The sequence below is a fragment of the Gopherus evgoodei genome, chromosome 15, assembly GCF_007399415.2.
Source record: "Gopherus evgoodei ecotype Sinaloan lineage chromosome 15, rGopEvg1_v1.p, whole genome shotgun sequence".
NCBI classification, from domain to species: Eukaryota; Metazoa; Chordata; order Testudines; family Testudinidae; genus Gopherus; species Gopherus evgoodei.
Window position 1 is genome coordinate 21,450,802 of NC_044336.1, and position 27,660 is coordinate 21,478,461.

The 27,660-nt window shown below is 38.8% G+C and overlaps 1 protein-coding gene across 3 annotated transcripts in view; it reads right to left on the minus strand.

Annotated features, from left to right (window-relative positions):
• The window catches only part of SMURF2 (SMAD specific E3 ubiquitin protein ligase 2), a 104,310-nt gene that overhangs the window by 26,250 nt on the left and 50,400 nt on the right, over positions 1 to 27,660 (minus strand). For 2 of the 3 annotated variants that reach the window (XM_030534035.1, XM_030534034.1), the window contains exons 3-9: positions 26,199 to 26,307; positions 17,982 to 18,115; positions 15,397 to 15,462; positions 11,661 to 11,745; positions 8,878 to 8,961; positions 5,345 to 5,547; positions 1,600 to 1,684 (exon numbers count right to left, since the gene is read on the minus strand). In XM_030534035.1, coding sequence (XP_030389895.1) covers positions 1,600 to 1,684; positions 5,345 to 5,547; positions 8,878 to 8,961; positions 11,661 to 11,745; positions 15,397 to 15,462; positions 17,982 to 18,115; positions 26,199 to 26,307 — 766 coding nt within the window. Of the gene's footprint in view, positions 1 to 1,599; positions 1,685 to 5,344; positions 5,548 to 8,877; positions 8,962 to 11,660; positions 11,746 to 15,396; positions 15,463 to 17,981; positions 18,116 to 21,655; positions 21,744 to 26,198; positions 26,308 to 27,660 lie in introns of those variants that run through there. The other variant, XM_030534036.1, reaches the window with a different exon arrangement.

Genomic DNA, 27,660 nt, shown 5'->3' on the forward strand with positions numbered 1-27,660 from the left:
CCTTGTCCTCAGTGGTGTTCATAATATCGCCTCCCAAATTAGTGTAATACATACATTTCATGAATGTGCTGCCTGCTCTCTTCTTTCAGATCATTAAAGGAAGATATTTAATGAAAAGGGATCTAACTCCAAATCCTGAAGTAATACACTACACACCTTTTTCAGCTTCAAAACCTGTCATTTTTCATTACCCTTTATTTACAGTCCTTCAGCTAATACCCAAGCCAATATGAATTACTTTGATTGTGAGACCATAAGATATTGTATCCAATCCATTACTAAAGTCTAAACATACGAGACATCAACCATATTCTTTTCAATTTTTTTATTCAGACAATAAAATAACCCTGAGAGATAAGATGAATGAAGTAATAATATCTTTTATTGGACCAACTTTATTTTTTGAAAGGACAAGCTTTCAAGCTTCACAGAGCTCTTCCTCAAATCTGCAGAAGGTAACCAGAGAGTATTGCAGCTAAATAGAAGGTAGGACAGATTGTTAAACACAAGGGGTGTTTAGGAGACCACTTAAAATGAAGTGGGCACTAAGCACCTCTGCAGTCATAGGGAAAAGGAGGGTGAGTAGGCAGCAAAATGCATTACAAATTGTTGTAATGGGCCATAAAACCAGGGTCTGTGTTAAATCCACAATTTTTAATGTCCAGCACAATTAGGAATTTAAATTTCCAGGCTTGTCTGCAAACAAAAAATAATCCAATAATCTGACAAGATTTGCACTTAAATTTATGGTGCTAAATTCTCATGCTTCAGTTATTTTCTATGAGCCAGATTTTTACAAGAGCTCAGTTCTCATTTAGGTACCTAAAGGCAGAAGCCAGGCTGCTGAGCTTCTGGGAGCTCCCATTTCTCTCAGTGGGAGCTGAGAACTTTTGACTAGCCAGCACTACATATTAAGGCTTTGTCTACACTGCTAATTCAACGATAGTTTTGTCGTTCACAGGTGCTTAAACCCTCCCACTCCCCTGAAAGACAGAAGTTTTGCCATGGCAAGTGCCTGTGTGAATGCCTGCATTGTCGGCAGGAGCGCTCTCCAGTCAACAAAGCGAAACCCGCTCATAGATGGTGGAAGTATTTTGTTGGCAAAAGTGCCGACAAATAGCGTTTATACTGCCTGACTTTTAGCGACAAAGCTGAGTAGTGTAGACCAAGCCTTAGTGATTTTTCCATCTTCTACTGTGTGTTCCATTATTTTATTAGGGATAAAAAGCCAGACTTGCTTATAATCTTTGGGGCTATATCTGATACTAACACCATCAGGTACCATACCTCCTTTCATAAAAACAGTTTTATTTATTCTCCGAGACTTTCTACTATTGAAGAATTCTTTGAAGTCTTAGTTTTCGATGCAAGGGGTGTAATTTATTTTGTTGAGTGGCTTATGTTAAGATGAAAAGCTGAATGTTGGGGAGGGGTAGGGGTGGAGAAGGGGGCAGGGGCGTGTCTCATCTAGCAAGCCAGTCTGCATATTCTCTTAAGTAACATTCAACAGTGTAATATTGGAGGACAAGCAATTTTAAAAGTGTCCTGTTTAATTTAAGACTTCACATAATAATAAAGACATGTGAGTTCTTCTCTTACCTTGGTACTCTTGGGTCATGCCATGTGCTTACACCTGTCTGAGTATGCAGGAAATAGACCTGACCTTGCTGAGTTGTCCTTTGCTCTGTTAATTAAGATAAAATAATACAAGAACAATCACAGAGACTGACATGCATGAAAGGCAAAAAGGAAAATAAAAGTCATCCAGCTCATACTACAAGATTATAGACAAAGTTACTAACCAAAAAGCCTTGCTCAAAAGAAGAGATGCTCTAGAAACGTGGTTAAACAGATTTTTTCCACGGAACGTTTCTAGGTACTGTCATCGGATTAACATGTGGAGAGAGCTAGGCTTCCTGACAGCAGGCTGAGCAGGCTGCATGTGGCGTCCAAGTAAGAAATCCAAATCAGAGTCAATTAGCATAGTAGCAAGCCTTGAAAATTGGCAATCTGACAGTTTTTAGATATTTGTTTTTGCTAGAGGCATGGAATGGTTTTTCTACAGCCTCAGAGTTTTGGGGAAATACTACAATTTGTAGATACGGATAGGAGAGCAGTATCTTTTCTTTGCAGTTCACAGGAGTCTATTATGAGACAAAGGTTTCAGTTTCTTCTGGAATTGTGTCTACATCTGGGATTACATAATAAAATTTCTGCAATACTGGGCTTTTACTTCCTCTAAGGCAGTGCTTAAACTCTAGAATAGCACACATTTTACAAACACTAAACTAGCACATATTACATGGTTATAATAGGTGTAAAAGTCCCATTAGAGAGAGTTTCAGGCTTTGTCTACACTGAAACTTTGTCGGCAAAACTTCTGTCATTCAGAGGTGTTAAACACACACCCCGAAATACAAAAATTGTACAGATGAATAGCACCAGTGTGAACAGTGCTTTGCCAGCAGGAGCACTCTCCTGCCAACAAAGCTGCTGCAGCTTGTGGGAGGTGGAAGTATTTTTGTCAGCAGGAGAGCTTTCTTCTGCCGTTAAACAGCAGCTACACTGCATTTCTTTTAGCGGCATAGCTGTAAAGACGTGGCCGTGTTGCTAAAAGCTGCATGGTATAGACAAAGCCTAAGTGTTCTGTCATAGGGATCTAAATCAGACTTTTTGGTAAAGTGTTTTTTTGTTTTTTTTTTTAAATTAAACAGGGTATAGCAGAAGTTATATCAGCAATTGAACAATGTGGAAACATGTTTCAAAACAGTCTTTGTACCAGCCTTCCAGAACTATCAAATGTGGTAACGTTTCTCAAGTAGTCTAAAACAAAAGTCTTCCAATATTCCCGTAGTTGTACACTAGAAAGATTAAGTCTGTATACAAAATGAGACAAGAATGCAGCCTTTAAAAAAAGCATAAATTCAAAGCAGCTACTAAATATTCCATGTTTCACTTTAAAATGTCCCAGTCCCCTGAAGAGTCAATTCAGATGTCCTTGACTCAAATAGCTAGGTAATTAACAACTCATTATCCATGACATAGGTATTTCTCTACCACCAGCTGGTAGTGTCCTATAAAAGCCTCTAGATAAATGAGGAACACCACATCAAATGCAAAAACTTCCACTAAAAAGATTAGACATTTAATGAGATTACAGCATTATCTCTGTGTTGAAGGGTTTTTATAGGTATTATGAGAGATGGAATCAACTTGGCCAATTACACTTACAACTGAGAGAGTATCTTCTCTAGCCACACGGGTAAGGGCTCATTCAGTTGTGCCAGAAGTCTTCCGATTTTAAAAACTGAAACTTCATGAAGTTCAGTTAAACCTACTGAATAGCTAAAAGCACTTGATTTTAGGAAATGTTAAGACACAAGGTCACATTACCATGCAGACGTTAACTACTTAAGTAAGCTATAGTGGATGACGTGACAAAATATGTGAAGTGATCAAAGTATAACAATACTCCACTCTTACACAGAGCTTTTCATCAGTAGGTCTCAAAGTGCTTTGCAGTAGCATTATCCTCATTTTACAGATGGGGAAACTGAGGCACATACTTGTCCAAGGTCACCCAGCACTCCAGTGGCAGAGCCAGGAATAGAACATAAGAATGGCAATACTGGGTCAGACCAAAGGTCCATCTAGCCCAGTATCCTGTCTTCCAACAATGGCCAATGCCAGGTGCCCCAAAAGGAAAGAACAGAACAAGTAACCATCAAGTGATCCATTCCCTGTCGCTCCTTCCCAGCGTCTGGCAAACAGAAGCTAGGGACACCAACCCCATAGGTGCTGACTACATGGGTGCTGTGGGGGTGCAGCACCCACAGGGAAAAATTAGGTGCTCCCATGCTCCGCCTCCCCCCACCCCCATCCCTTCCTCGCCTCCTCCCTGCTCCTCCCCACCACCTAACAGCTGTTTGGCAGCGCTTAGGACTTTCCGGGAGGAGTAGGGATGCGGCATGCTCTGGGGACAAGGCAGTAAAGAGGCAGGGCAGGGGCAGGGACTTGGGGGAAGGAAGCTGAACTGGGGCTGGGCGAGGGTTGCGCAGGGGCAGGGCCAGGGCCAGGGCCCATGGGGAAGAAGGGAAGTTGGCACCTATGGCCATCCCTGCCCACCCTGGCCAATAGCCACTGATGGACCTAACCTCCATGAACATATCTAGTTCTTTTTCGAACCCTGCTATAGTCTTGCCTTCACAACATCCTCAGAACCCAGATCTTCCGAGTCCTGGCCCAATACTCTAGCCACTAGGCTGCACTGCTTTATGATGTGGTGATGACCTTTTTAAATACTATGGAAACAAAGTACGTGAACCTCTGTAAATTGTGGGGGGAAAGCCATATGATTTTTAATGTGTTCCATGATTTTCCAGCCTTTTTCTAATCAATCTTATTGTAATGTATGTTTCTACTGGCACCAGGCTTCCTCCTTTCTAGTTCTTGCAATTTATCGCCCAACATCTACACACTAACAAAACATAAGGGAGGGCTTTCCAACATGCTGGAATATGGCTTGTTCCAACTCCCACTGCAGTTTGTGAAAAGACACCTATTGCCCATAGTGAATGTTGTACTGAGCTCTAGGGCTGCAAGTTTAAAAACTGCAAGAGTTTCTCCCTCCCCTCTTAAGTCACAAATGAACCTTACCACTTCAATTTACATACAGAAGAGAAGAGAATCGAATTATGCTTTCAAATATCAAGATTAATTTAAATTTAAAGAGTTTATAAAATATATCAAAGTCCTTTCTTTAATTTAATAACAAATCATACCTAAGTTTGCCCATTTGACCACTGAACATATATGCTCAATTGCAGATGAATACATGTGGTACATTTATAATGTCCTATCATGTAAGTGCACTCTTGTAAGAATCTACTATGGAAACACACACATATTCTGGGAACAGCAAAAGTCTTAAAGAAAAGTTCAATAGCTCCAAATGCAGTTAACATTTTTGTCTGCCCTTCACTAATGGCTTTCATCTGGCACATTTCTTCATCTGATTGTGAAACAGTGCAGGGAAGTATTTACTTCCAATTTATAGAAATGTCACTAAATTGTCCAGAGAACAAAGGACAGGAATAATGGAATGGGAAGAAGTGCTCCATCTTCCTCACAAAATGTCTCACCGCTTTACAATACAACTATCACCAGAAGTCCAAGCTTAAATTTAAGACTTTGTGCAGACCCCAGAGAGATCAGCATTTTAAATCTGTTATCAAAGAAAGAGGATCGAAAAAAGTTACAAAGAGCAGGGGAGGAGGGAACCTCATTTACCTAATTTCTTAGAAAAGGACTGGAATAATGTCACGTTATTTTTTAACTCACATACCATATCCCTCAGGCAGGTCAGGAGGAGTATGTAAATGTGTTCTGCTCATGTAATTCCTATGCCTTTGAGACCTGACTCTTCTCTCTGCCAATCTGGGATCTGACGACTGTCCACATGTCGCACCATTTGTTCCTGTAATTGGTGTGTTCTCATCCACAAAGCAGCTCAGAGGTCTGCCTGGACTAGAATATTCAGATGCTGGTCTGTTGAGAGGTAATGAGAAAAGGTTACTTGCCTTTTGTAATCAAGGAAATTATTCTCTCCAACCACATCTATCCTTTATGAAACAACATTTACATACAATAGATGAAAGCATCTGTCACTAAAAGTGCAGGAAACAGTCACTCATGTTTAATTTCATAAAATATGAGAGAAATATTCAGGTATCCGCTGTGTCAAAGACTGCTTTGATAAGACAGTAAACTACTCTCTTGTATGCAGACGTTGCCAAGCTATTCATGCATTTGTCCAGCGTACTCTACATGGGTTATATCTGAAGACCATTTGAAAACATTAGCTAGTGCAGAATGTAGCGATACACGAGCTTAGCAGTGCTTCTTGCAGGAAGCACATTATGCCTGTGCTTTGTGATAAGCACTGGCTGTCAATGAGTTTCCAGATACAACTCAGGGTGTTCATTTTAGCTCAAATTGTTATGGGTTCTGCCTACCTTAAAGACTGCAGCTCTCTGCTGCAGCAGCAGTTTAAGTCATGTGAAGCACTTGATTTAACACCTCTCCATACACTTAAAAAAAAGGGGGGGGGGCTGGCAGTAGGGTATTTTTAGTGAGGGGCCTGCAGCTCTGAACCTTCCCTCCCACCCCAGTCAGACATTACCTGAGCATATTGTTTTTATTATTTATTATTTGTATGTCCATAATGCCTAGGAGCCCTCATCATAAACCATGACCCCCATTGCAATAGGCACTGTTCAGACATCAAACAAAAAGACAGTCCATGTCCCAAGGAGTTTAAAATCTAATTATAAGACAAGAGACAACAGATGGATAGACACACAAATAAACAAGACGACAATATTGGTCATAACGATAGGCAGCAGTTCCCACACATCAGCAGCCTAACTGTTGTCAAGTTTTTTTGTAGGCATCATGGCAAAAGATTTTCCAGGTGGGATCTGAAGATGGATAATGAGATAGCTATGTTGATGTTTTTGGGGTGCTCCTCCCAAGGGTAACACAGGTATCTGTTTGAAAATAAGTGGAGGTTGAAATCATGGGCTGATTGGAGGTGAGCACTGACAGCTTGATAGCGAATGAATGATGACACGTAGTGTGAGGATTGACTATGATGGGCCTTAAAAGTCAATACAAGCAGCTTATGTTTGATACAACAGAGAAGGGGTAGCCAGTGAAGGGATTCAAAGAGAAGGGGATATGATAAAAGCAATGAGCTAAGAAATGATCTTTGCAGCAGCATTCTGAACAGATATGAGTGGGGTGAGACTGCATTTGTCAAGGCCAGAAAGAAGGATGTTGCAGTGAGAGACATGCAGGATGACGAGAACTTGCAAGAAAGTTTTAGCTGTTTAAATGGATAGAAAAAAGCCATAACTTACTGATGTTATGCAGAAAAATAATCAGGAGATTTAGACATAGCATGGATGTAAGGACCTAGACAGAGATTGGAGTTGCAGGTTGCAAGCCCAGGGAGTGACGGGCAGGATGCTGGTATTGTCCACAATGATCGAGAAAGGACATAGCAAGGAGGACACTTGGGGGTGGGGGAAATTAGGAGCTCTGCTTTAGCCATGTTTATCTTGAGCTAGCAGCTAGACATCCACAAGGTGATGTCGGAGACACAGGCCAAGATTTTAGTTTGGAGAGAAGGAGACCGTTCCAGAGTAGAGAGGTAGATGTGAGAGTCATCAGCATAGAGATGAAAGTTGAGTGTGTGTTTGTGGATGAGATTACCCAGAGATAAAAGCATAAAGAGAGAAGACCACAGCCTCCGAACCACCACAGGAAGCTGGAGAGAAGATCTGAAGGATCTTCCAAAAGGACACACTGAAGGAGTGATTAGAGAGATAGGAGAACCAGAAGAGATTGGAGTCAAGGAAACCAAGGCAGTAAAAGATTTCAAGAAAAGTATGGTGAACTGTGTCAGAGGTGGCTGACAAGTCAAGGAGGAGGATGGAGTGGCGGTTCTGAGCTTTAGCTAAAAGGACATCAGAGACTTTGGCGAGAGTGGTTTCAGTTGAATGAAAGGGATAAAAGACAGAATGGAAAGGGTCTAGAATGGCATTGGAGAAGAGGAACTCCAGGCAACAATTGTAAACAGCACGTTCAATGAGCTTAGAGATGAAAGGGAGAAGAAAGAGTGGTAGCTGGAGAGGCAAAGTGAGGCCAAGAGTAAATATATATACATTTTTAAGATGGGAGAGACTAATGCATGTGGGGGGGGGGGGAGGGTGGCAGAGCCAGAGGACAGTGAGAGGGTAAGGAGAAGAGGAAGACAGAAAAGTGGACACTTAAGAGATTAGGAGATGGGATGGGGACACTAGGGTAAGTGGAGGGGTAAGAGCATATAAAACTTCAAGGTATGCTACAAGACTGATCTGTCCCATCCCCTCCACTACCTTTTGAGAAGGGTATTAGATAAGGATAGTGTAAGTGGGATAAGTGAGGTAGAAATTGTTGGCCCTGATAGTTTGGGTTGGTGAATAAAAATTACAAACATTATGGGTTCATACAATGATCCTTCACAGAACCTCTAATGTGTCACATGGGGATCCACATAGGCACAGGAGTCTACCCATACATTCCACAGTACAAAACTAGTACAAAACTAGGGACATATTTTTGTGTCTAGACCTTAGGATAGACATTTTTACATAATCAAGAAAACAAATTCATAAGTTTAATTAATAAATAGTTCTTTCAATTGAGAAATGCACGCATATAGTAGAACTGAAAGTTTAACAATGCAGGTCATGCGCCCCTCTATTCCTTATGCACATTGAATTTTCCAAAGGATAAGGGCTATTGAAGAAGGATGAGAAGATACAGAGGGTCTGCAAAAAGCTTCAGAAGAAAATGCACAGAGGCTATTTAAGGCTTAGATAATAGCAGAAGTCCACTTGGTTTGAGAAAATGAAGATTGACAGATTTGACTGCTATTCTAAGTGGGGCTGATTATATTGATTTCAAAAACTGATTACATATTTGTAACAATTAGCTTGAGAGTGCTGACCCACACAGTTATAGCATAACTGCAGACATTTGTCAGCCAGTCAGAATCCCTTTTTCATAATGCCCACTTTGCAAACGCTGGCATTCTTAGATTATATCACTGTGGAACCCTACCAAAAATCAGTGATATGAAGACCTGTACAGAGAAATCTAGGTGGAATGATTCCTGTGAATTGAGCAGGAGTGGGAAGAATATAATATATCTGGGGCATGATTTTCAGGGATTGCTGAGCACATACTCTTGAGCCCAACAGGAGCTGCGGCTGCTCAGTACTTTTGATCAGTAGGTGAATTCCACTGTAGGCATGTTTTATAATTTCTTACCGTGTTGGTCGCTCCCACTGAGTTGTCCGTGTAATGTGATTTAAATACTGGATCCTTCCAGAGGCAGTTCTCCGCTCCTCCCAACTAGAATTCGGACATTGAGAGATAAGGCAATGAGTGATATTTCCAGGAAACCAAGGCACAAAAATGTTTCTAACACAACAGCCAACTCAGGAAGACATCATCTATTATGAATCATAGTAGCTGAATAGTGAAAGCTCAACTCCCAGAATTAATAAAATGTTTTCTTCTTGAAGCCAGACAAATCAATAACAATGTTGTGTCTTCATGTTCAGTAACTATTCAAAGTTAAATTAACTCCAAATACTCCACAAGTTTCCTAATAAAAGTACTTCATGTTTGATAATACACTTAGTTTTTTATTATTTGGCAACTGCTTCTAATAAACTCTGTTGTTCTAATATAATTTCTATTAAATATGGTGGATTAACACAATTTATCTATACTCATTAAAAATAAAACATCCTGTAAACACACTTATGTCATGTAAAATAATAGAACATTACTCCTAATGTCATAGCTAAAAAGCTTGTTGCAAGATATTCTTTCTTCACCTTTTCCTCTGAAATATATGCATTCCTTAAAATTCTGTTCAACCACTGCTAATGATTTAGGCATCTGTTACAAATGATGGGCAGCAAGTTAACGTGAAGCACCAGAGTTCTCTGGTGCAATCAGCTTATCTTTTTGTGAACCAACAATCATGCACAGTATCTTTTTTGCACCAGTTTCCTTTGATAAAAATTACTACTGTAGAAGCTGTGTTATCCAGAAAGCTTTATAAACCAGCATTTCTAATTTTTATAGAAAGTCTGGTTTATGGTCTGGGGCCAGCAGGCTCCCTATCTAGCTCCATGTGGCTCACTGGAAGCGACGACCTGTCCTTGCTGCTCCTAGGTGGAGGTGTGGCTAGGCGGCTCGGCATGCTGCCTTCGCCCACAGGAACTGTGGCCAATGGGAGCTGTGGAGCCAGCACTTGGGGCAGATCAGGGACAGTGCAAAGAGCTGTCTAGCTGCACTTCCACCTAGGAACAGCAGGGACAGGTTGCCACTTGCAGGGAGCCCCCCCAAGGTCAGTGCCCCCTGGATCCAGCACCCTGAAGCCCTCCTGTGCCCCAAGTCCCTGCCCCGAGCTCCCTCCTGCACCCAAACTCCCTCCCAGAACCCATGCCCCAACCCCACACTCTCTCAAGCACCCCAACCCCCAGCTCTGCACCCCCTCCTTACTTAAATGGAATTTTTCACCTTCACCCCCAATTTTCCCAACATGTCAGATAAAAAAGCTTTTACTGTATTTGTCCTTAAATTACAGGACTTTTCTATTTTATTTTTCCATTAAAATTGCTCTCTTAAAAGAATTAAACTAGCTTTGCATTTATACAATTAACTAAGAAATGTTTAGAAGGGAAATATTTAACAGTGACTTACATAGCTTTTTAGAATTTTCTTAAAACTTCTTTAGACTCTCAAGCAACATCACAATGTGGTTTATGACTTAGAAGTGATAACTGATATTTCAATTTTCATTTAAAAATATAAAATTTCTCCTGTTTTTCCCTGCCAAGACTCACATGCAGAATTCTGTTTTTCCTCTGCTACACAGATGCTAGCCAAAGAATCTAAAACAGCACATTTTTCTGAAGTCTCCAAGCTGCTTTAGGTATTGATCTCATCAGTTTTCATAGAGGAAAAAATATCCTGAACCCAGCCTTTGGCAGGCAAGTACAGAAGAACTCAGTCTCCACGACCTTGATTTTCCTGATTTACAAGTGAGAAGAAGAGACACCCATTTTTACAATACTATATCCTCTCTACAGCTCTGCAGAAGACATTTTGGGTATGCTCTCGCATTACACGGGGTACAAAATTAGGGCACTGGGTCCTATTAGATTATCTTGTGGGTGAAGCAAGACTGTTCAAGAATGTTAGTTCTCACTTAGATTTACATTATATTCATGTTAGTCAATTATCTGTTCTATAATTCTCAAACCAGGTGTGGGTTCTTCAGTATATATTTTCATTCACTCACTGATATAACATGCTCTCCTCTGGCCCTCCAAATGGGCAAACACAGACAATGCTCACACTATTAGGGCAGGTCTACACGATGACAGGGATTGACGCTCTGAGATGGATCCACTGGTGGCAAATTTAGCGGGCCCAGTAAAGACCCACCAAATCGACTGCAGATCGCTCTCCAGTCGATCCCTGTACTCTACCCCCAACGAGAAGAGTAAGGTAAGTCGACGGGAGATTTTCTTGCAATCATTTTCTTAGCAATCATTCTGAGTAAGGCTATGTCCACACTACTGTGACAAATCAACCTAAGCTACGCAACTCCAGCTATGTAAATAACACAGCTGGAGTCAACATAACTTAGGCTGAGTTATCGCGGGGTCTACACCGTGGTGGGTTCACAGGAGAAACTCTCCCATTGACTTACCTTACTCTACTCGTCGGGGGGAAGAGTACAGGGGTCAACTGGAGAGCCATCTGCTGTCGATTTGGTGGGTCTTCACTAGACCCGCTAAATAGACTGCCGGTGGATCGATCTCAGAGTGTCGATTTCAGCTGTATTGTAGACACAGCCTCAGTAAGTACCTTCTACAGTTAAGTCAGTGACTGGTACGTCTCCAGCTTCTAAATTAAAACTTTTATAGGTTTACAAAGATTTTTAAAAAAATTAAAAATTGTCTATTTTTACTTTGATATCTCATCACTTCAAAGGTTAAAAAGTAAAGTGAGTATAGGTGTTAGTTTACCCATCTGGTAGATCATTGTCAAATAAACGACTGCAATCCACAACTTGTCCTCCTGTGCCTATTCGGTCTCTGGATTGAAGACTTACTATTAAAATATTAAAAGGCAATTATTAAAGATACTGCAACAGAATCCAAATGACAATTACGTTTCGAAGGAAATGGTACAACTTAGAGGGCTAAGTTAAACCATTTTCTCAATTTTATCTTCCTCCCCAAATTGCTTAACCTTTATTAGCTGAGACAATGTGTGGTTCCACACAGCTAAATCTGTACATGCTACTTTGAAAAACCCACCTATAGGGATAAGAGTGTAATTTAAAGTGGGAAGAAAAGTTAAATCTGAAATTGTAATTAATTTTGATCTTCCCTATGCAAAGCTTAAAACTGTACAACTGGTCTGGTGACAACAGGGAGGCTGATCCCATGTAGAATGGCTAGGATAGCAAGTGGAATCGTGCAATGCCAGTGTCCGACTGAAAAGGAACACTTCTAATGGAAAGCAGCAACCAAGACTGGGCCTGGTAAGTGGTCTAAAAATGCAGTTTCTACTAAGGTTTAATTTTTTCCTCGTAGCTATGAATGAGGGTGAAAATTCATCACAAAAAAGGACACACACAAAACAGGCAAAGTTTAAATGCTATGAGCACTATATATTTTGGTTATTAGGGATCTATGTAAATTAACATTCAAATATCAGTGATATACAACTTAAATGTGTTTAAATCTATTTCAAAAGCATTTATCAGAACAGCAGACTTCTTACTTACAGTAATAAATTATAAACAAACTAAAACTATTACATGCTCCAGGCTTAAACATTTTAAAACATTGTTTTTATGTCAAAAGCTTTTTCACTGCAGTTATGAAATCACAGGTTTTGTGGACAATTTTTGTTCCTGACATTGCAATGTGTAAAAATATCTGACCTGAACACTCAGGATGCATTTTGTTTATATGGTTGTTATTGTTAAAGAGGTTAGTCATGCATGAAACCAAATACATGATAGTTTTCTGTTGGCTTGTGTGACATGAATGCACCTTTTCATCTCTGAACACCTGCATTCAAATCTTGTCCACATATGAAGCGAAAATAAGTTTAGTGGCCTCATTCTAGACCCAAATGGACATTTGCTCATATCATAAAACCACAAGACAATTTAACATTATTGGCAACCTCTGAAAGAGAGAGGCCCAGTTCTGAACCAAAAGGTGTGTTGAAGTTCCAGATTTTGGGAAACTAGCTGAGCTACACAAGAAGTCTTGCTGTATCTGTGTACATTAACTTCATTTCTAGCCAGTATTAATGCCTAACCTTTTATGAGTATGGTCTTTATTAATTAGAGAGAAATAAAAAGACAGCCCTTAATTTCTTTAGAGAGCCAGGAAATGCTTGATTTACTCTATTCTGCAACAACCCCACACATTACAAGTTCATGTTGTTGCATGTAAGCAAGCAATACACACAGACAAAAATGAAACTAAACAATTACCTCCTCTTTGCCTATGTTAGGACCAAAATTAGTGGACGGCTTCATTTTGTAATGAGTAAGGACTCATTTTTCTGCACTGCCACATCAGAAATAAAACAGTGGCACAGAAGAGAGCTGCAAGATTAAGACACAGTTCAGGTGCCCTTTGTATCCACTACCCAAAAATCATCATCCTTCTTTCCCATCCACTTTAAAGGTAACGCTAGGCAAGAATCCCCCTGTTTTCTGTCCCCAGTAATATGGCATTCACCAGGGAGTCCCTGGATTTTTAGGCATAAGGCATACACCAGGGTGTCCATCTTTTCCTAGACAATCAATTGCTGAAGACACCAATTAGATAAACAGAATAATTTCCTTTTCAATTTTACCCTGTCCTTTAATTCAGGCCATTTGTCCCCTGTTATAAAGCTAATCCCACTTCCAACTCATTTTAGCTACAATTTATTTTGATTCAAAAAAACAAAACAAAAAACTCTCTACTCTAACTATCATACCAGAATTACCTAGTTTTACCTGGATCCATTCACCCACGAAACAAAATTGTATTATTAGTGAAGAAAATTTTAAGGAGATTAACAAAGAATTTTCAATAGAAGAAAGGTTGGAGCCTCTGGAATCTTGCAGAGTATCCGTCAAGTTCAAAGCAGCACTGACTGAAGACACAAAGCCTTTTTAAAGTTAATAGCTTGAAACACAACGTACAGATACTGTTCTTACAGAGGGAAGCAGCAATGGCGCTAATGTAACACTTTATAACTTCACAAGCTGTGGACTTCTCAGGGAAGATATGAACAAACTACTTTCAACCAGGTTTCAGTCAGTAGCTATGGATACTCCACCAGCACCAAGGGAGCGGCTACAAGTATCTATTTTATCATCATTACTGTTTAGTGTGAACCTCCATGGAAAACTGATATGTCAGCATGGACTGAAGCATTAATAATACCAACATATCTCCTACCATCTGATCCTATTACATCACCTCTGTCTTGATGCTATTTTACTACCTCACAAAGACTGCAGACTGGAGGCAAAAGAGCTGGTTAAAAACTTAGCTAAGATAAAGCAGAGGTATCAATGGACAGAGTATTTTGAGGAGGGTAACAAACATCCGGAAGCCCTCACTTGCTGCCTTGTCTATTGGTAGAGATCCCTGGCAGGGTGGATCAGGTACACGACTTGGAGATTTTATAATCAGGAGCTGAACATGGAGGCCCAAAACTTTTTTCCCCCTATTTCTGAAATATTCATAGATTACAACAGTTCAGCCTGGAAGTCACCACGCTGTGGATCACTGTGATGGGGCCTGTATTTTGGTGGGGGAGCTGTAATGTGTGCTACTCAGGGCTGCCGTTTAAACTTAATCTGAATGAAGTTCAGAATGCAGCAAAAGAAGAATGTTCACTTAAAAGTGTGGCTGCTTATTTTCCAATGAGTCTGCTTCAAGGATTTATTTATAGTGTTTAAAATCTTAAATAATTTAGGAACAAAGTACATGAATCACACAGCACAGCAGCTGAGACTGAAGCAAGACAATATATATTAGTGAAGTTATCCCAAAGAAGAACTCACCCCAGTTACAGCAAAACACCTTGGAAGGCATACATTCTTAGACAAAACCTAGAGAAAATAGGTCTTGCATGGTGCCCTGAAGCAAGGTCAACAATTTCAGCTTTGTTGGGTTTTCAGGGGAAGTTAGCCCCAGAGTTCATCTGTCACCTCCTCATGGCAAAGCTCAAGACAGTTTTCTTTTTATATAACAACTTTTATACTAGTATTATTGTAGTCTGGTTTGCCTCGTTTCAGCACTACACCTTTACTCTGATATAACGTGACCAGATAGAGCACAAATTCTGATATAATGCGGTAAAGCAGCACTCCGGGGGGCGGGGGGACAGGGCTGCGCACTCCAGTGGATCAAAGCAAGTTCAATATAATGTGGTTTCACCTATAACGCGGTAAGATTTTTTGGCTCCCAAGGACAGCGTTATATCAGGGTAGAGATGTACTTTGCTTTCTTGGGCCTTGTTATTTTTCTTTGTAACTCTATGCATGGGCTCGACTGCATACACACACACACACACACACACACACACACACACACTTTGTTATTAAGGAGCCATTGCCGAAGGCCTCTGGCAATCAAATTTAAAAGCATAGTTATTGTTACTCTAGTTCAGAAAACATCAATCTAGAAGCTGACGGAACTTTGTTTTGAATTGAAAAAAGCATAAAATCACACTTACCTACTATCTGTCCTCTAACTGTATCATTGTCATTTGGCCCAAGTTTGCATAGATCCAATCTCTGATCTATAAAATAAGGAAATATCTAGTGTTAACTATATAATATTTTGCCATTTTTAAAGGAGCATTCTGAATTACCATAAAACCAAGGGAAAACAACATTCTTAAGACAGCGCATTTAATTTTCATGCTTCTAAAATTGAAAGTAAAAATTAAAGTTAAAAAAAATTTAATTCCTTTTTTAACTGTTCTCTGACTCACTTCACAAAGTTCTTTTCTCCTCACAATTCTTACTCTCCTCCTACTGTCTCATTTAACACAGGAGATTGTGCTGTCAGACTGGACGGATTACGTGGTATTAAAAACTAACTTGTTTTTTCCCACCCCCCCATGTAGGGAGCAACCACCATAACTCACTGTCGCAATGGCATCGGATATTAGTACAAGAGACGTTAACATAGACACAGCTAGTCTGGAACATCAATCAAATGAGCATGTACACCACACTAAACAGCAAGAAGTTCAAGCAATTAAGCAAAATGCAATGTGTTGAACCACTGAGAAAACTGCAAGCAGTTAGAAATTAGAGATTCAGTTGCTTCTTCAGCTTCAAGAATCCAATTTTTTGGAGGGAGACTAGAATACTTGCTGGAAAAAAAAGTCTGACTGGCCTAGCCAGGTAAGTACATCTTTTTCATCAAGAGTGGTTTGTCAAGCTTTGTTCAGTGGCAGGCATGCCTTATGATTGATCTACTACTGTTCTCTTACCAGTTTCAATGACATCCATGTTAATTGGCATAATGAGAAAAAGGCATCTTACAATTTTTATTAACACTCTCTTAAATCGGTAAATCCACACTATTGTTAAAGTTTGCTGTAAACTTTTAACATATTTAGGCACAAGCTACACAGGTAGAAATTGAAGTTGCAGTAATTCTAAACTACAGAACTCTAATTTCAAATTAAAGCTACCCTTCATGCACCTTTTAAAAGTACAATTTATTATAACAAAAACAAGTTAAACACTTGGAATCCAAACACTACAATTCTGATAAGAGAGTTATATCTTTGAAGGCAATAAAGGCAGTGACTGGAATTTGTCTTCCTTTACAGCCCTGATATAGGAAGTTTAATTTGGGCAATTAGCCCCAGAAGCATCAAACTAATGCAACAACAAAAGTTAAGAAAGGGACACCTGAGATACTAAGACCTAGAGGCTGAACTACCTTTTGAGTGATCTCATCTGAAACAAATTATCTTAAAGATTCTAGGTATGCAATTTCATCCACCTCTAACATATTTTTGTTGCACTGGGACATAGAAAAAGCACTGTATATTGTCAACTTTCAATGCAAAGATACCACTAATGTACATAAATAGCTGAGAGACAAGATGATGTAAAGTGAGTAATGCTGGTACTAGGTCTATTTTTCCTCTCTATTTTTCATTACAACAGTGCATGGTTAGAATATCAAATTATATGTTTGCAATTCATGACATTAAACCTTCCAAATAAGAATATGTTGACTGTTGGTTAAATAAAGCCAACAACTCTAATAGCATTCCAGTATAAGTTTGTGCAAATATGAAAGAAAGAAATGTGACAAATATGAAAGAAATAAATGTGACAAGACAAAGAGATAGTTACATTTCTGATAATTGCTCAGTCATAAGGCATACAAAGTTTAGGACTGCATCAGTTTTCATTCATGAAATTGCTGAAGTCCAAGGTGGTCATAAAGTCAATAGGCTTGGACTATGTCTACACTGCAGCCTATGTCAGCATAACTTATGTCATTCAGGCATGTGGAAAAAAAAGACACCACGACCCCTCTGAGTGACCTAAGTTACACTGACAAGTGCTCACGTGCACAGCTTCTCTTACCAATATAGCTGCTGCTCGTGGAGGTGGTCTTATTATGCCGATGGGAAAGAGCTCTCCCGTCGGCACAGAGTGTGCTGAAGCGGCGCAGCTACAATGGTACAGCTACGCTGCTACAGCGCTATATGTATAGACATTGCCTTAGTCATGGCTTTTTCAGCTGGCCAGCCAATCGCAATATTGTTTTCTAGGTAAGGAAAATATGCTGAACTTAAGGCAGTAGTTCTCAGCCTTCTGTTTCCAGACTACATATTACAACAGAAAGTTTCAAAACTCCCTCCACTCTAGACACAAAGGGGTGGGAGAGGGAATGATGACCCACCTGAAACAAGTTGCAATCCCCAAATGGAAAACCCATGACTAAGGTGATGTCTATACAAACAGCACTGCAGCAGCTCAGCTGTAAAGTTGGGTCATTCCCCCCGCACCTTGGTTTCTAGAGTGGAGGGTGTCTTGAAATGTTCTGTTGTAACAGGTAGTCTGGAAACAGAAGTGGTTCTCAGCCTGTCTTAAATTCAGTATATTTTCCTTACCTAGGAAAGAATATTGCAACTAGCTGGCCAGCTGAAAATACAGATCTTTAAAAAGGGCAAAACAAAAAGAAAACATTCACATATACACAGAGCTGCCACTTAATTTTTTAAAATTTCTTTGCAAAAGTCTTCTAAAACAGAGACAAAATATTAGCACTTAGTCTACTTACAACCAGTGTCTTTAAGGCGGTTGATTGCATTTGAAAGAAGTCTCACACACCCTAGAAAACCAGCTCCTTGTTTTTTATGGATTTTCTTGTGGTTCCATACACTGATCGTTATTGAATCTGACTTCCCAATATATCTGAAAAGGGCAAAAATAAATAGCATTATAAAGTTACACATTGATAAAATAGTGAGAGTCTTAGGAAATCTAAGTGGGTGTAATTTAAGCGACATGGAGGCCCAGAAGAGGATGTAAGCTGCACCACTTTAGACTTGCCACTGATCCAGTATCTCTAACAAAAGACTGTACAATACTTTGGTTCACACCTGCTGGATCCCTTGCAGTGTGAAATACATGGTATATACAGAACTACAAAAACACTTTACTGACTACTTTGCAAAATCCAGATGAGTATTCCTCAAATTTTAGAAAATTTGAACACAAAGGGTTTGTTGTTCTTGTTGGTTGGTGAAGTTCACTTTTAAGAAGCATTTTATTTGCCAACCAATTTTTACAAGAAGCAATTTCAAAAGAACCTTTCCAAGTATTTTGGATATATCAACTATTGCCAACACCCTCTGGCTAGACAGTGACAATATGTCTAAGTGAGAATGACTGGTATCTAATTGTTTAGTTAGTTCAGTCATGGGTAATATAAATTTAAGAATTATGGTCCAGATCCTGAGAGGTGCTCCATTCTAAGCTCACAGATTCTGGTCTTTAGATTATTACCAACTTCTTTTGAACAGAAAGAAAACAAATCAATTCAGCCATCCAGATACCACCATCACTTTCTTCATACATCCTCCCACATTCATTCTAGTTTATTTTCTTCTGATCTAAAAAGAGTTCTTAATGCAGTTGGTCATAAAAGTTTAAATGATACTGTCAAGGCTGGCAGACCAAAAATTGGACCTACCTGTTGGGATTTAAATTGCAGCTGTACTCAAATAAGTGTTCATGTAACGCTTTTCCTCTGCTTCTTTCTTGTATGCAGGCCTTCAGAGCAGGATTCTTGGAGATTTCACTTTACTGCCTGCATACAAGAACAGAGCAGAGCAGGGAAGAGCGTTACTGTAGTTGCATACCTGTGAGTATGGAGGGGGGGGGAAGAGAGAAAAAACTACATCCTAGTTTTTTTATATTAGTGTTAAAAAATGTTATTTATTTATTTATCTGAAGTGAAGTTGTCAGCAGACCGCCAAATGTAACTCTGAAGGGAGGTCAGATTTTTGGCCTATCAACCTTGACAATGACAATTTAAGAACTGTATTGGAAACAGAAAAGCACAGGCGAAATAAGGAAGGGAAGACCGGAATTCACTTGCACAATATTAATTGTGACAGTTTACACTATATTTCATATACTTATTCTTGTATTCTTAAAACAGATTCCTGTGAGAACTTGTTATGAGCACTGAAGAATAAAAAAAGCATAAGCCTTTTATTTTCCAGTATTTCCTTGTTGCTTTTAAAAATAAAATTTCAAACCTATCTAGAAAATTAAGTAAATATATGTATTTCAATATTTTACTAATACAACATTTGAGGGTGAGTTTTTATGGCTCAGCAGTAACTAATAAATCCTTCACAGAAGGCAGGTAAAGCTTCTATACTACTACTTACCAATTTAGCATCTGAATTTCGCACTAGAAAAATCTAGTCTCAGTATCATGTAAGGGGAGGAAGCCATTTGACTTACACTTGCCAAAGAAAGATGTTTTTTCCTCCTTTGGAAAAAAACACTTCCTAAAAACACTAGCGGACCTTGTTGGAAACAAGGCTTAATCTTTTTTACTATGTAAATGGAGGCAGAAAAAAATTATAGTGGTATTTAGGGACAGAGCTGACATTTTCAGTCCACTGTTGGGACAGTAAATTACATTTGTTTCACATCAACTTGCAATAAAAATCAAACATAAAACCCTAGCCAGGAATTTTATTTAAAAAAAAATGTTCAAAGTCTTAAACAAAGAAGTTAAACTCTGCTTCTTCACATAACAAATCCATTTCTCTTCTCCCACAGAGTTCCAGTGTATCCAAATCCTGAGAGTTTCCTCAATTTCCACCCTCACTCAAGGTGACCAGACAGCAAATGTGAAAAATCGGGACGGGGGGGTAATAGGAGCCTATATAAGAAAAAGATTCAAAAAATCGGGACTGTCCCTGTAAAATCGGGACATCTGGTCACCCTACCCCCTCACCTCACCCCACCCCACCCACACCCCCCACCCCCACCCTCAATATCTACATCATGGCCTCCAATGCTTGCAATTGAGACCATATGAAATATACTCGTGAAGAGGAAACCTCAAGAGAGATAGTTCAGATAAGTAAGATACCCAGAAGTTAGCAATCTTAACCTTTCTATATCTCAAGTCTGCAAACTAGGATTTTGCACAAGAACAGTGTTTTATGAAATATCCTGGAAACAGGCTAATTTTCAGTATTTCAGTACTTCCACCTCTAAACAAAATCAGGTAAGATAGAAGTTAATTAAATTAATTCTTTTGTTTAACCTCAAAAAAAGGTTCAAGTCAAGTTTTAGACAAAGGGTTAGCTCTTATTTTAGATGAATTAGTTCACCCAGGTCCATAGGTAGCATTTCCTTCAGAGCCTATCCATTCTGAATCATCATCATCCAGAAGGGTTGCTGCCAAGTGACTTGCCTACTGTCGTGACACTAGGGCAAAGCACACTTTCTTTGCAGAACTCTGCCTGGGAGAGGAAAGCAGGAAGAAAGGTCGGGAACGAATCTTTCCTTCCTGAAAAAGCACCTCTGAACAGACCAGATGTGCTGTCTCTAGAAAAGCAAAGAAAATGCAGCACAGAACTGGAAGCCAGGAAATCCCAATTTCTAATCCCTGATCTGACAGACTCCTTTTGTTGCTTTGGACAAGTTACTCACTTTCCCTCAGTATTCCCATTTGTAAAAGTAGCTGATAATACTTCATAGCGGTGGTGCTAGGTTTAGACTATGTTTATGTGCTTTGAACATATAAAACTCAGTAAAAGTGCCAAATATGATTTTTCAGGCATTGGGTAAAGCATGAGCAATAAGGAAAACACAAAAAGATGGAAAATAAGCTAGAAAAGGGAACACGACTAGGATAAGCATGGTATTTTGTTGACATTTAACTACATCCAAAAAGCATCTCTTTGGCCATTTCTTTCTGGAAGGGCTCCCAGATTGTCCCCTACACACACCCAGCTGTATTAAGCAATTTCAACTGCTTCCTCTCACATTAAAATCTTAATTAAGGAGCACATATAGCAAAAAAAAAAAAAAAGTACTATTAGTCCTCACAGTACTGCAAAAGCCTGGGCAGAGGGGAAAAGTCTTATACAGGACAGAAACTACATGTGTATTGGGCTGAATCAGACTTAAGGAATGTGGGTTCCCTTCAAATCAGCAACCTAATTCAAACACAGTTCCACAAAACAAAGATCCCTCTCACTGTACACTCAGATGCAGTATTATTAAAAAGCTTGTAAGTGTTAATTTGTTATGCAAAAGATCCTAAACTTGGCATTCAGCAGGCACACCATAGCCAAGAGACAATGTTATTGGACATCAGACTATTACAATTATTTAAAAGTAACTAAATATTTTATAGTAGAAAATTAAAATAATGCTGTATTTAATTACATCAGTTCTAAAAATTCTACATATTTGCACCTTGCTCTAGTTGACTTCCACAGAAGAGACCAAGTGGGCATTTTGCCATTGAGACACCATCTGTTATCCTTGGAGTGTATACTATTTCCTGTAACAGCACAAGTGTCATAAGTCAGAGACTAGCGTTCCCATGCAATGGTGTGTTGTTAGGGTAAACATTATGATGCCTTTAGAATCTACTGTATTATTATTTTCAGAAGAGGTCGGAAAGGCAAATAATCTCATAGATTGCAGGGATTAATCATCAGCCTTTTTGGCAGTGGGCTGCTTACTATTCTTACTATGACATTTTTCTAGACTTTCTGCAAGGGAAAAGATTACTTTATTTTAACATCTGCTTGGGATGCAGAGCTGAGAACTGGCATTAGTTATATCAAAGTAAGAATTCAGAATATATTTAAATCACATTCAGATTAATGTATTCTACAGAGTCAAACTTGTTTAATCAATTCAAGACTCCTTAAGAGGACAAATCATGTGGATAGCGTTCCGGGTTTAAGATACTTCTAACTGCCAAGCTAGACAACTTGGAGCTGAGAATATGTACATTCGAAAATGTTGTCAGGACAGTACACAGAGCTCTGATTTTCTTTTTCTTTTTTTTTTTTTTTAAGGTAAATAATTTTAATAATAGAAAATAGGTTTCCTAAATCACATCTAGTATTATGGGGTAATACAGCAAGGGAGCAAAGAAAAAAGTTGGGTTTAAATGAAAATAAAGGAGAACAGAGTAAGTGAATGAAGAGAGAAGGGAGAGAAAGACTTTTTTTTTTTAAAATGACTGATGAGAGGGATTCAGTGTGAGGTCAGACCTTAAGTACTGAGAGTGCTTTTGAATCCTACATCCTTTAAAGAGCCAACCTCTAAAAGAGGATCCAAGAAGAATAATCATCTCTACACGATCGTACCCTAAAAGATATATGTATTAAGAGTAACGTTACCTATGAATGCAAACTCATTTTTCTTGGATTTCAGGTCTCTCAGAGGGGAAACACACAAACATGCCATCTCTTAAGAATTCATTACATAATAAAGCCATGGAGATAACTCTTCCAGAGCTCATGAAAGTATGAGCTAGCTACAGAGGAAAGACCTGCTTCTGTCTGAGGAGTTATTTATTGCTAACCTGAACAAGTCGTCTTTGATTTCTTCAGACCCAAGATTCTGAAAGTGAAAATGATGGATAAAAAAAACTAGGGCTGTCAATCACAGTTAACTCAAAAAAATTAATCACAAAAAATTAATTGCGATGAATTGTAGTTTTAATCACACTGTTAAACAATTGGTATTCTATTGAAATTTATTCACTATTTTTGGATGATTTTCTACATTTCCAAATATATTGATTTAAATTACAACACTGAATACAAAGTGTACAGTGCTCACTTTATATTATTTTTATTACAAATATGGGCTCTGGAAAAATGAAACAAAAAAAATGGTATTTTTCAATTCACCTCATACAAGTACCATAATGCAATCTCTTTATCGTGAAAGTGCAACTTACAAATGTAATTTTTTTGTTACATAACTGCATTCAAACAAACCAACGTAAAACTTTAGAACCTATAAGTCCACTCAGTCCTACTTCTTATTCAGCCAATCGCTAAGACAAACAAGTTTGTTTACATTTACATGAGTTAATGCTGCTGACTTCTTAATTTACAATGTCACCTGAAAGTGAGAACAGGTGTTCACATGGCACTTCTGTAGCTGGCACTGCAAGGTATTTACATGCCAAATATGGTAAACACTTGTATGCCCCTTCATGCTTCAGCTACCATTCCAGAGGACATGCTTCCATGCTGATGATGCTCGTTAAAAAAATAATGTGTTAATTAACTTTTGACTGAACTCTTTGAGGAAGAAGAGAATGTCTCCTTCTCTGTCTCCCACCATTCTGCCATGTATTTCATATTATAGCAGTCTCGGATGATGACCCACCACATATTGTTTATTTTAAGAACACTTTCACTGCAGATTTGACAAAATGCAAAGAAGGTACCAATGTGAGATATATAAAGATAATTATAGCACTGCACCCAAGGTTTAAGAATCTGAAGTGCCTTCCAAAACCTGAGAGGGACGAGGTGTGGAGCATGCTTTCAGATGTCTTAAAAGAGCAACACTCTGATGCGGAAACTACAGAACCTGAACCACCAAAAAAGAAAAATCAACCTTCTGCTGGTGACTTCTGACTCAGCTGATGAAAGTGAACATGTGTCAGTCTGCACTGCTTTGAATCATTATTGAGCAGAACCCATCATCAGCATGGATTCATGTCCTCTGGAATGGTGGTTGAAGATGAAGGGACATATGAATGTTTAGCGTGTCTGGCATGTAAATAATCTTGCAACGCCAGCTACAACAGTGCCAGGTGAATGTCTGTTCTCACTTTCAGGTGACACTGTAAACAAGAAGTGGGCAGCATTATTATAAGTACCATCAAATTATAGTAACTCATTACTTCTTTTAAAAATCCCACAACTAGCTTTACAAAGCCACCAAGGTTGTGGGAAACTCAAACTTGGCAACATTCTTTTCACTTTCCTTTCCCCCTTACTCTTTCTTTTTGTTCCTATAAAGAAGCTCATTAATGTGTGCTAATGGGCATTTCCAGAAAGAAAGGTAAGGGGGTGGGAAGAGAAAGAACAAGAATGAGAGGAAAGGAAAATGCAAGACTTCAGTACTGCTGCCAATTTAAATATATTTCACTAGCTGGCACCAATTTCCACAGCAGTATTTGCCATATCAACCCAGAAAACAAGTGCTCCTGATTACAATGCCTAATAAGTATGGCTAAGAAGAAATCTCTGAAAAAAATCAGTTCCTGAAGATTTAGACAATTCACTACATTGTATAAAATCAGCACCTTGGCAGATTTAATAATTATGAAAATCAAAGCATTTTCAAGTTCTTGAAATATGAAAAGCATAGAGATGTTTTTCTCCTTATAACAAACTGCTTTTAAATCAAATTTGTTAGGAAATGGAAAAAAAGACTGCATATGCAGAGCTTGACTTTGGACTAGGTTTTTATGGCACAGTTACAAAGCTTTGAAAATATGCTTTGAAAAAAAATGCTGTCCTTGGCTAAAATACTACAATCCCACTCCCCAGTAAAGCAATATTGTTTCATTAAATTATCAATGACATTTAGTGAAATAGTAATGCAAATGTTTTGTATCTTGCACCAAAAAATTCTGAAAATGTATTGTGCGTGTTTAGTCTTCAACCATTCAAGGAAGTGGAAGATCTGAGGTTACTTTAAACCAGGTCTTCACACTAGTGTTCTGCTGAAGATTTAGGATGCTGGCTGGAGCCATGGCTTCTTTTCCCTAGGAAGTCGGAGGCATAGAGTGGAGATATTTGTATAAGTATAAATTCAGTGATGCAACTACGCTGGGGCAAATCCCTAGCATAGATACACTGACCTGGTGTAAATCAATGTGTGTGTGCGCGCGTGCGCTGAGGGCCACTGAACCAAGCTATAAGACCTCTATATAATGGAAACCACTTTAAGCCAGGGGGTGCAGGAGCACTCCCAGCAGTTAAAAACTTGTAAAAGCCCATTTTACACCAATGTGTTGTAGTTACACTGGAGGTCTACACTGGAGTAGCCTGATCAATACAAATACTCCCACAAGACAGGCCCTAAGGAGTGAATGCAGATACTGCCAGAAAACAGGAATAGAGGCAAGACAATGTGAATGGAGGAATGGATTAAACCAGGATGTAATCAGTGACTAAAAAGAGCGCAATGAGGCAAACTGTGCAAATAGTTCAAAGACTCCTCTTTCTGCCTTTCACCCCAAGCACATATTGAAAGAACAAAAAGGGAAGAAGAGAACAGAGAAACAATAAAAATAAATTAAAAATCCCTAAAAAACAAAATATTGTATTATTTCTGCACAGAACATTCTCCCCCAGGGAGCGGCAAGAGAAAGAATGAACCACACATGACAGATGTATGTCATGTTGCTTACTTCACTACTGAAAGGAGCTCAGATACTATGGTGAGGATGGCAGTATAAAAACCTATACAGGATAGAAATGAAATACTTAGCACAAATTAAAGGGGAGTAAGAAAGGGAAAGAAGGAAACATTAGGACTGAAGAAAGATTTTGAAAGACAGAAGGAAAGATACCAAATTACATTGCAGAAATAAAAAGTGGACTGAAGAGGAAAGGAAGAATAAATGCTAAGGGAAATTTGGTAAACTATTTTCTTCCTTTTATTTTATGCACAATACAATATAAAAATGTTGGACAATAAAATAATCCAAACACCACTATGCTATCTGTAAAATGCATTGTAGACAGTGTATTAGAAAACATACCGAGGTGTAATGTTGAGATGGGAAAGGTGTCATGGTGGTGCATGTATTTTCACCCTGGCTAATAAGGTTTACTCCTCTGGCATATTTTTCAAGCCCTGAACTTAATGCTATTGTGAACATTTGGCAGTTTTGGAGTTTCTGTGCTTTTTAGAAGATTCAACTTCAAACCTTTGCTGTATTTTAGATATCACTGTTAACACCTACAGGTCATAATGCTGATTCCACTTTGGATCAAGCGTATTCTTCACAGTATCTGTAGAATGGCATTGGCCAGATCCGTCGACCACCACCTTAGCAAATGGATCAGGAAGTCCTATAGGAGGGGAGGAAAAACTCATAAAGGGGCATGCTTGAAAACTGAGAAAAATAAAATTATAATCAATACACAAGTGTGATTTTTTTTTCTTGTATGCTGAGTATTTTGAAAACGGTCGTATTTAATCGGAGTCCATCATCACAATTTCAGCTCCAAGTAGGTTAACGTGATGTTTGCATTAGAATATTCAAAATTCAGGATAAAATACTTGCTTTGAAAGAGTTTTCAGATATTTCATATTCTCTACAAAAATAATGTGTGTCTTATGTATACAAACTGACAGAACTACAATGTTAAACTGCCTTTAAGTAGATGAACAAACTGAGCTTTGCAACAATGCTCTAAAGGAGACCTGCAAAGAAAAAGAAAGGTTTTTGACCTTGTTTGCTTTTCTCCTCTTATGTGTAAAGAGGATTAAACATTCCCCCTCCCCATTAAAAAAATTGTTTTTCCTTCTGCTATTTTTACACTTGCCATTCAAATCCTGACTACTTGGGATGGAATTATGAATGATTGGAGGCCTGTGAGGACAACATGAAATATACCAAGCAAGTGCAACCTGACTGAGAAGGGAAGTAATTTTCATTCAAACTCTTTAAAACTGTTTGTTTTTTAATCCCTGTGGGTCAAATATTTATGGAGAAAAGTTCTTGTTATATAAGGCTCTAACCACTCTCAGCCCCTTCAAACCTGTGTAAGTTTCCAATGAACAGCCAACCAGGACTCCACTAAATTCACAGAAGATAACATTCCTGGTATTTAAGTTAAGTTACAAGCAGGATTTTTCAGTTATCCCTGCTAATTATTTGTATTCTGGTAGTATTTACAGACCCTGACTGAGATCAAGGCCCCATTCGGCTAGGCACTATACAAAACATATAGTAATGGACAGCCTCCGCCTCAGAGACCTTACAAACAAAATAAACATTAAGGCTTTACAGTCTTCTTTATATATCATAAGACCACAAAAAAGGGCACACATCCATCTTTTTTCTCTTTGCAGGTTATCTTTAAAGTTTAGAGTCTGCCTTTTTGGATTCTCCTGCTTTACCTACTAATCTCATTAGGAAGGAAGTTGATATATAGATATCTCTCTCTCTCTGTGTGCGCGCACACACGTAGTTGAGAAGAATCCTCTTTCCCTTCCAAAATATCATGAAAACTAGCAGAAGGTGCATAATTTCAGTTCAGGTGGGCAAATATGTATTCTGACTTGCTCATTAATTATAAAAAAAGTGGATCTGCTTGTTAGACCAAAGGAGCTTGTCTATGGTTCAATGCATATTTATGTATGAAATACTAGTTTTTCTGAAAGCCTGCAATTTGCCTGAGAGAAGTTACTCAAAGTGA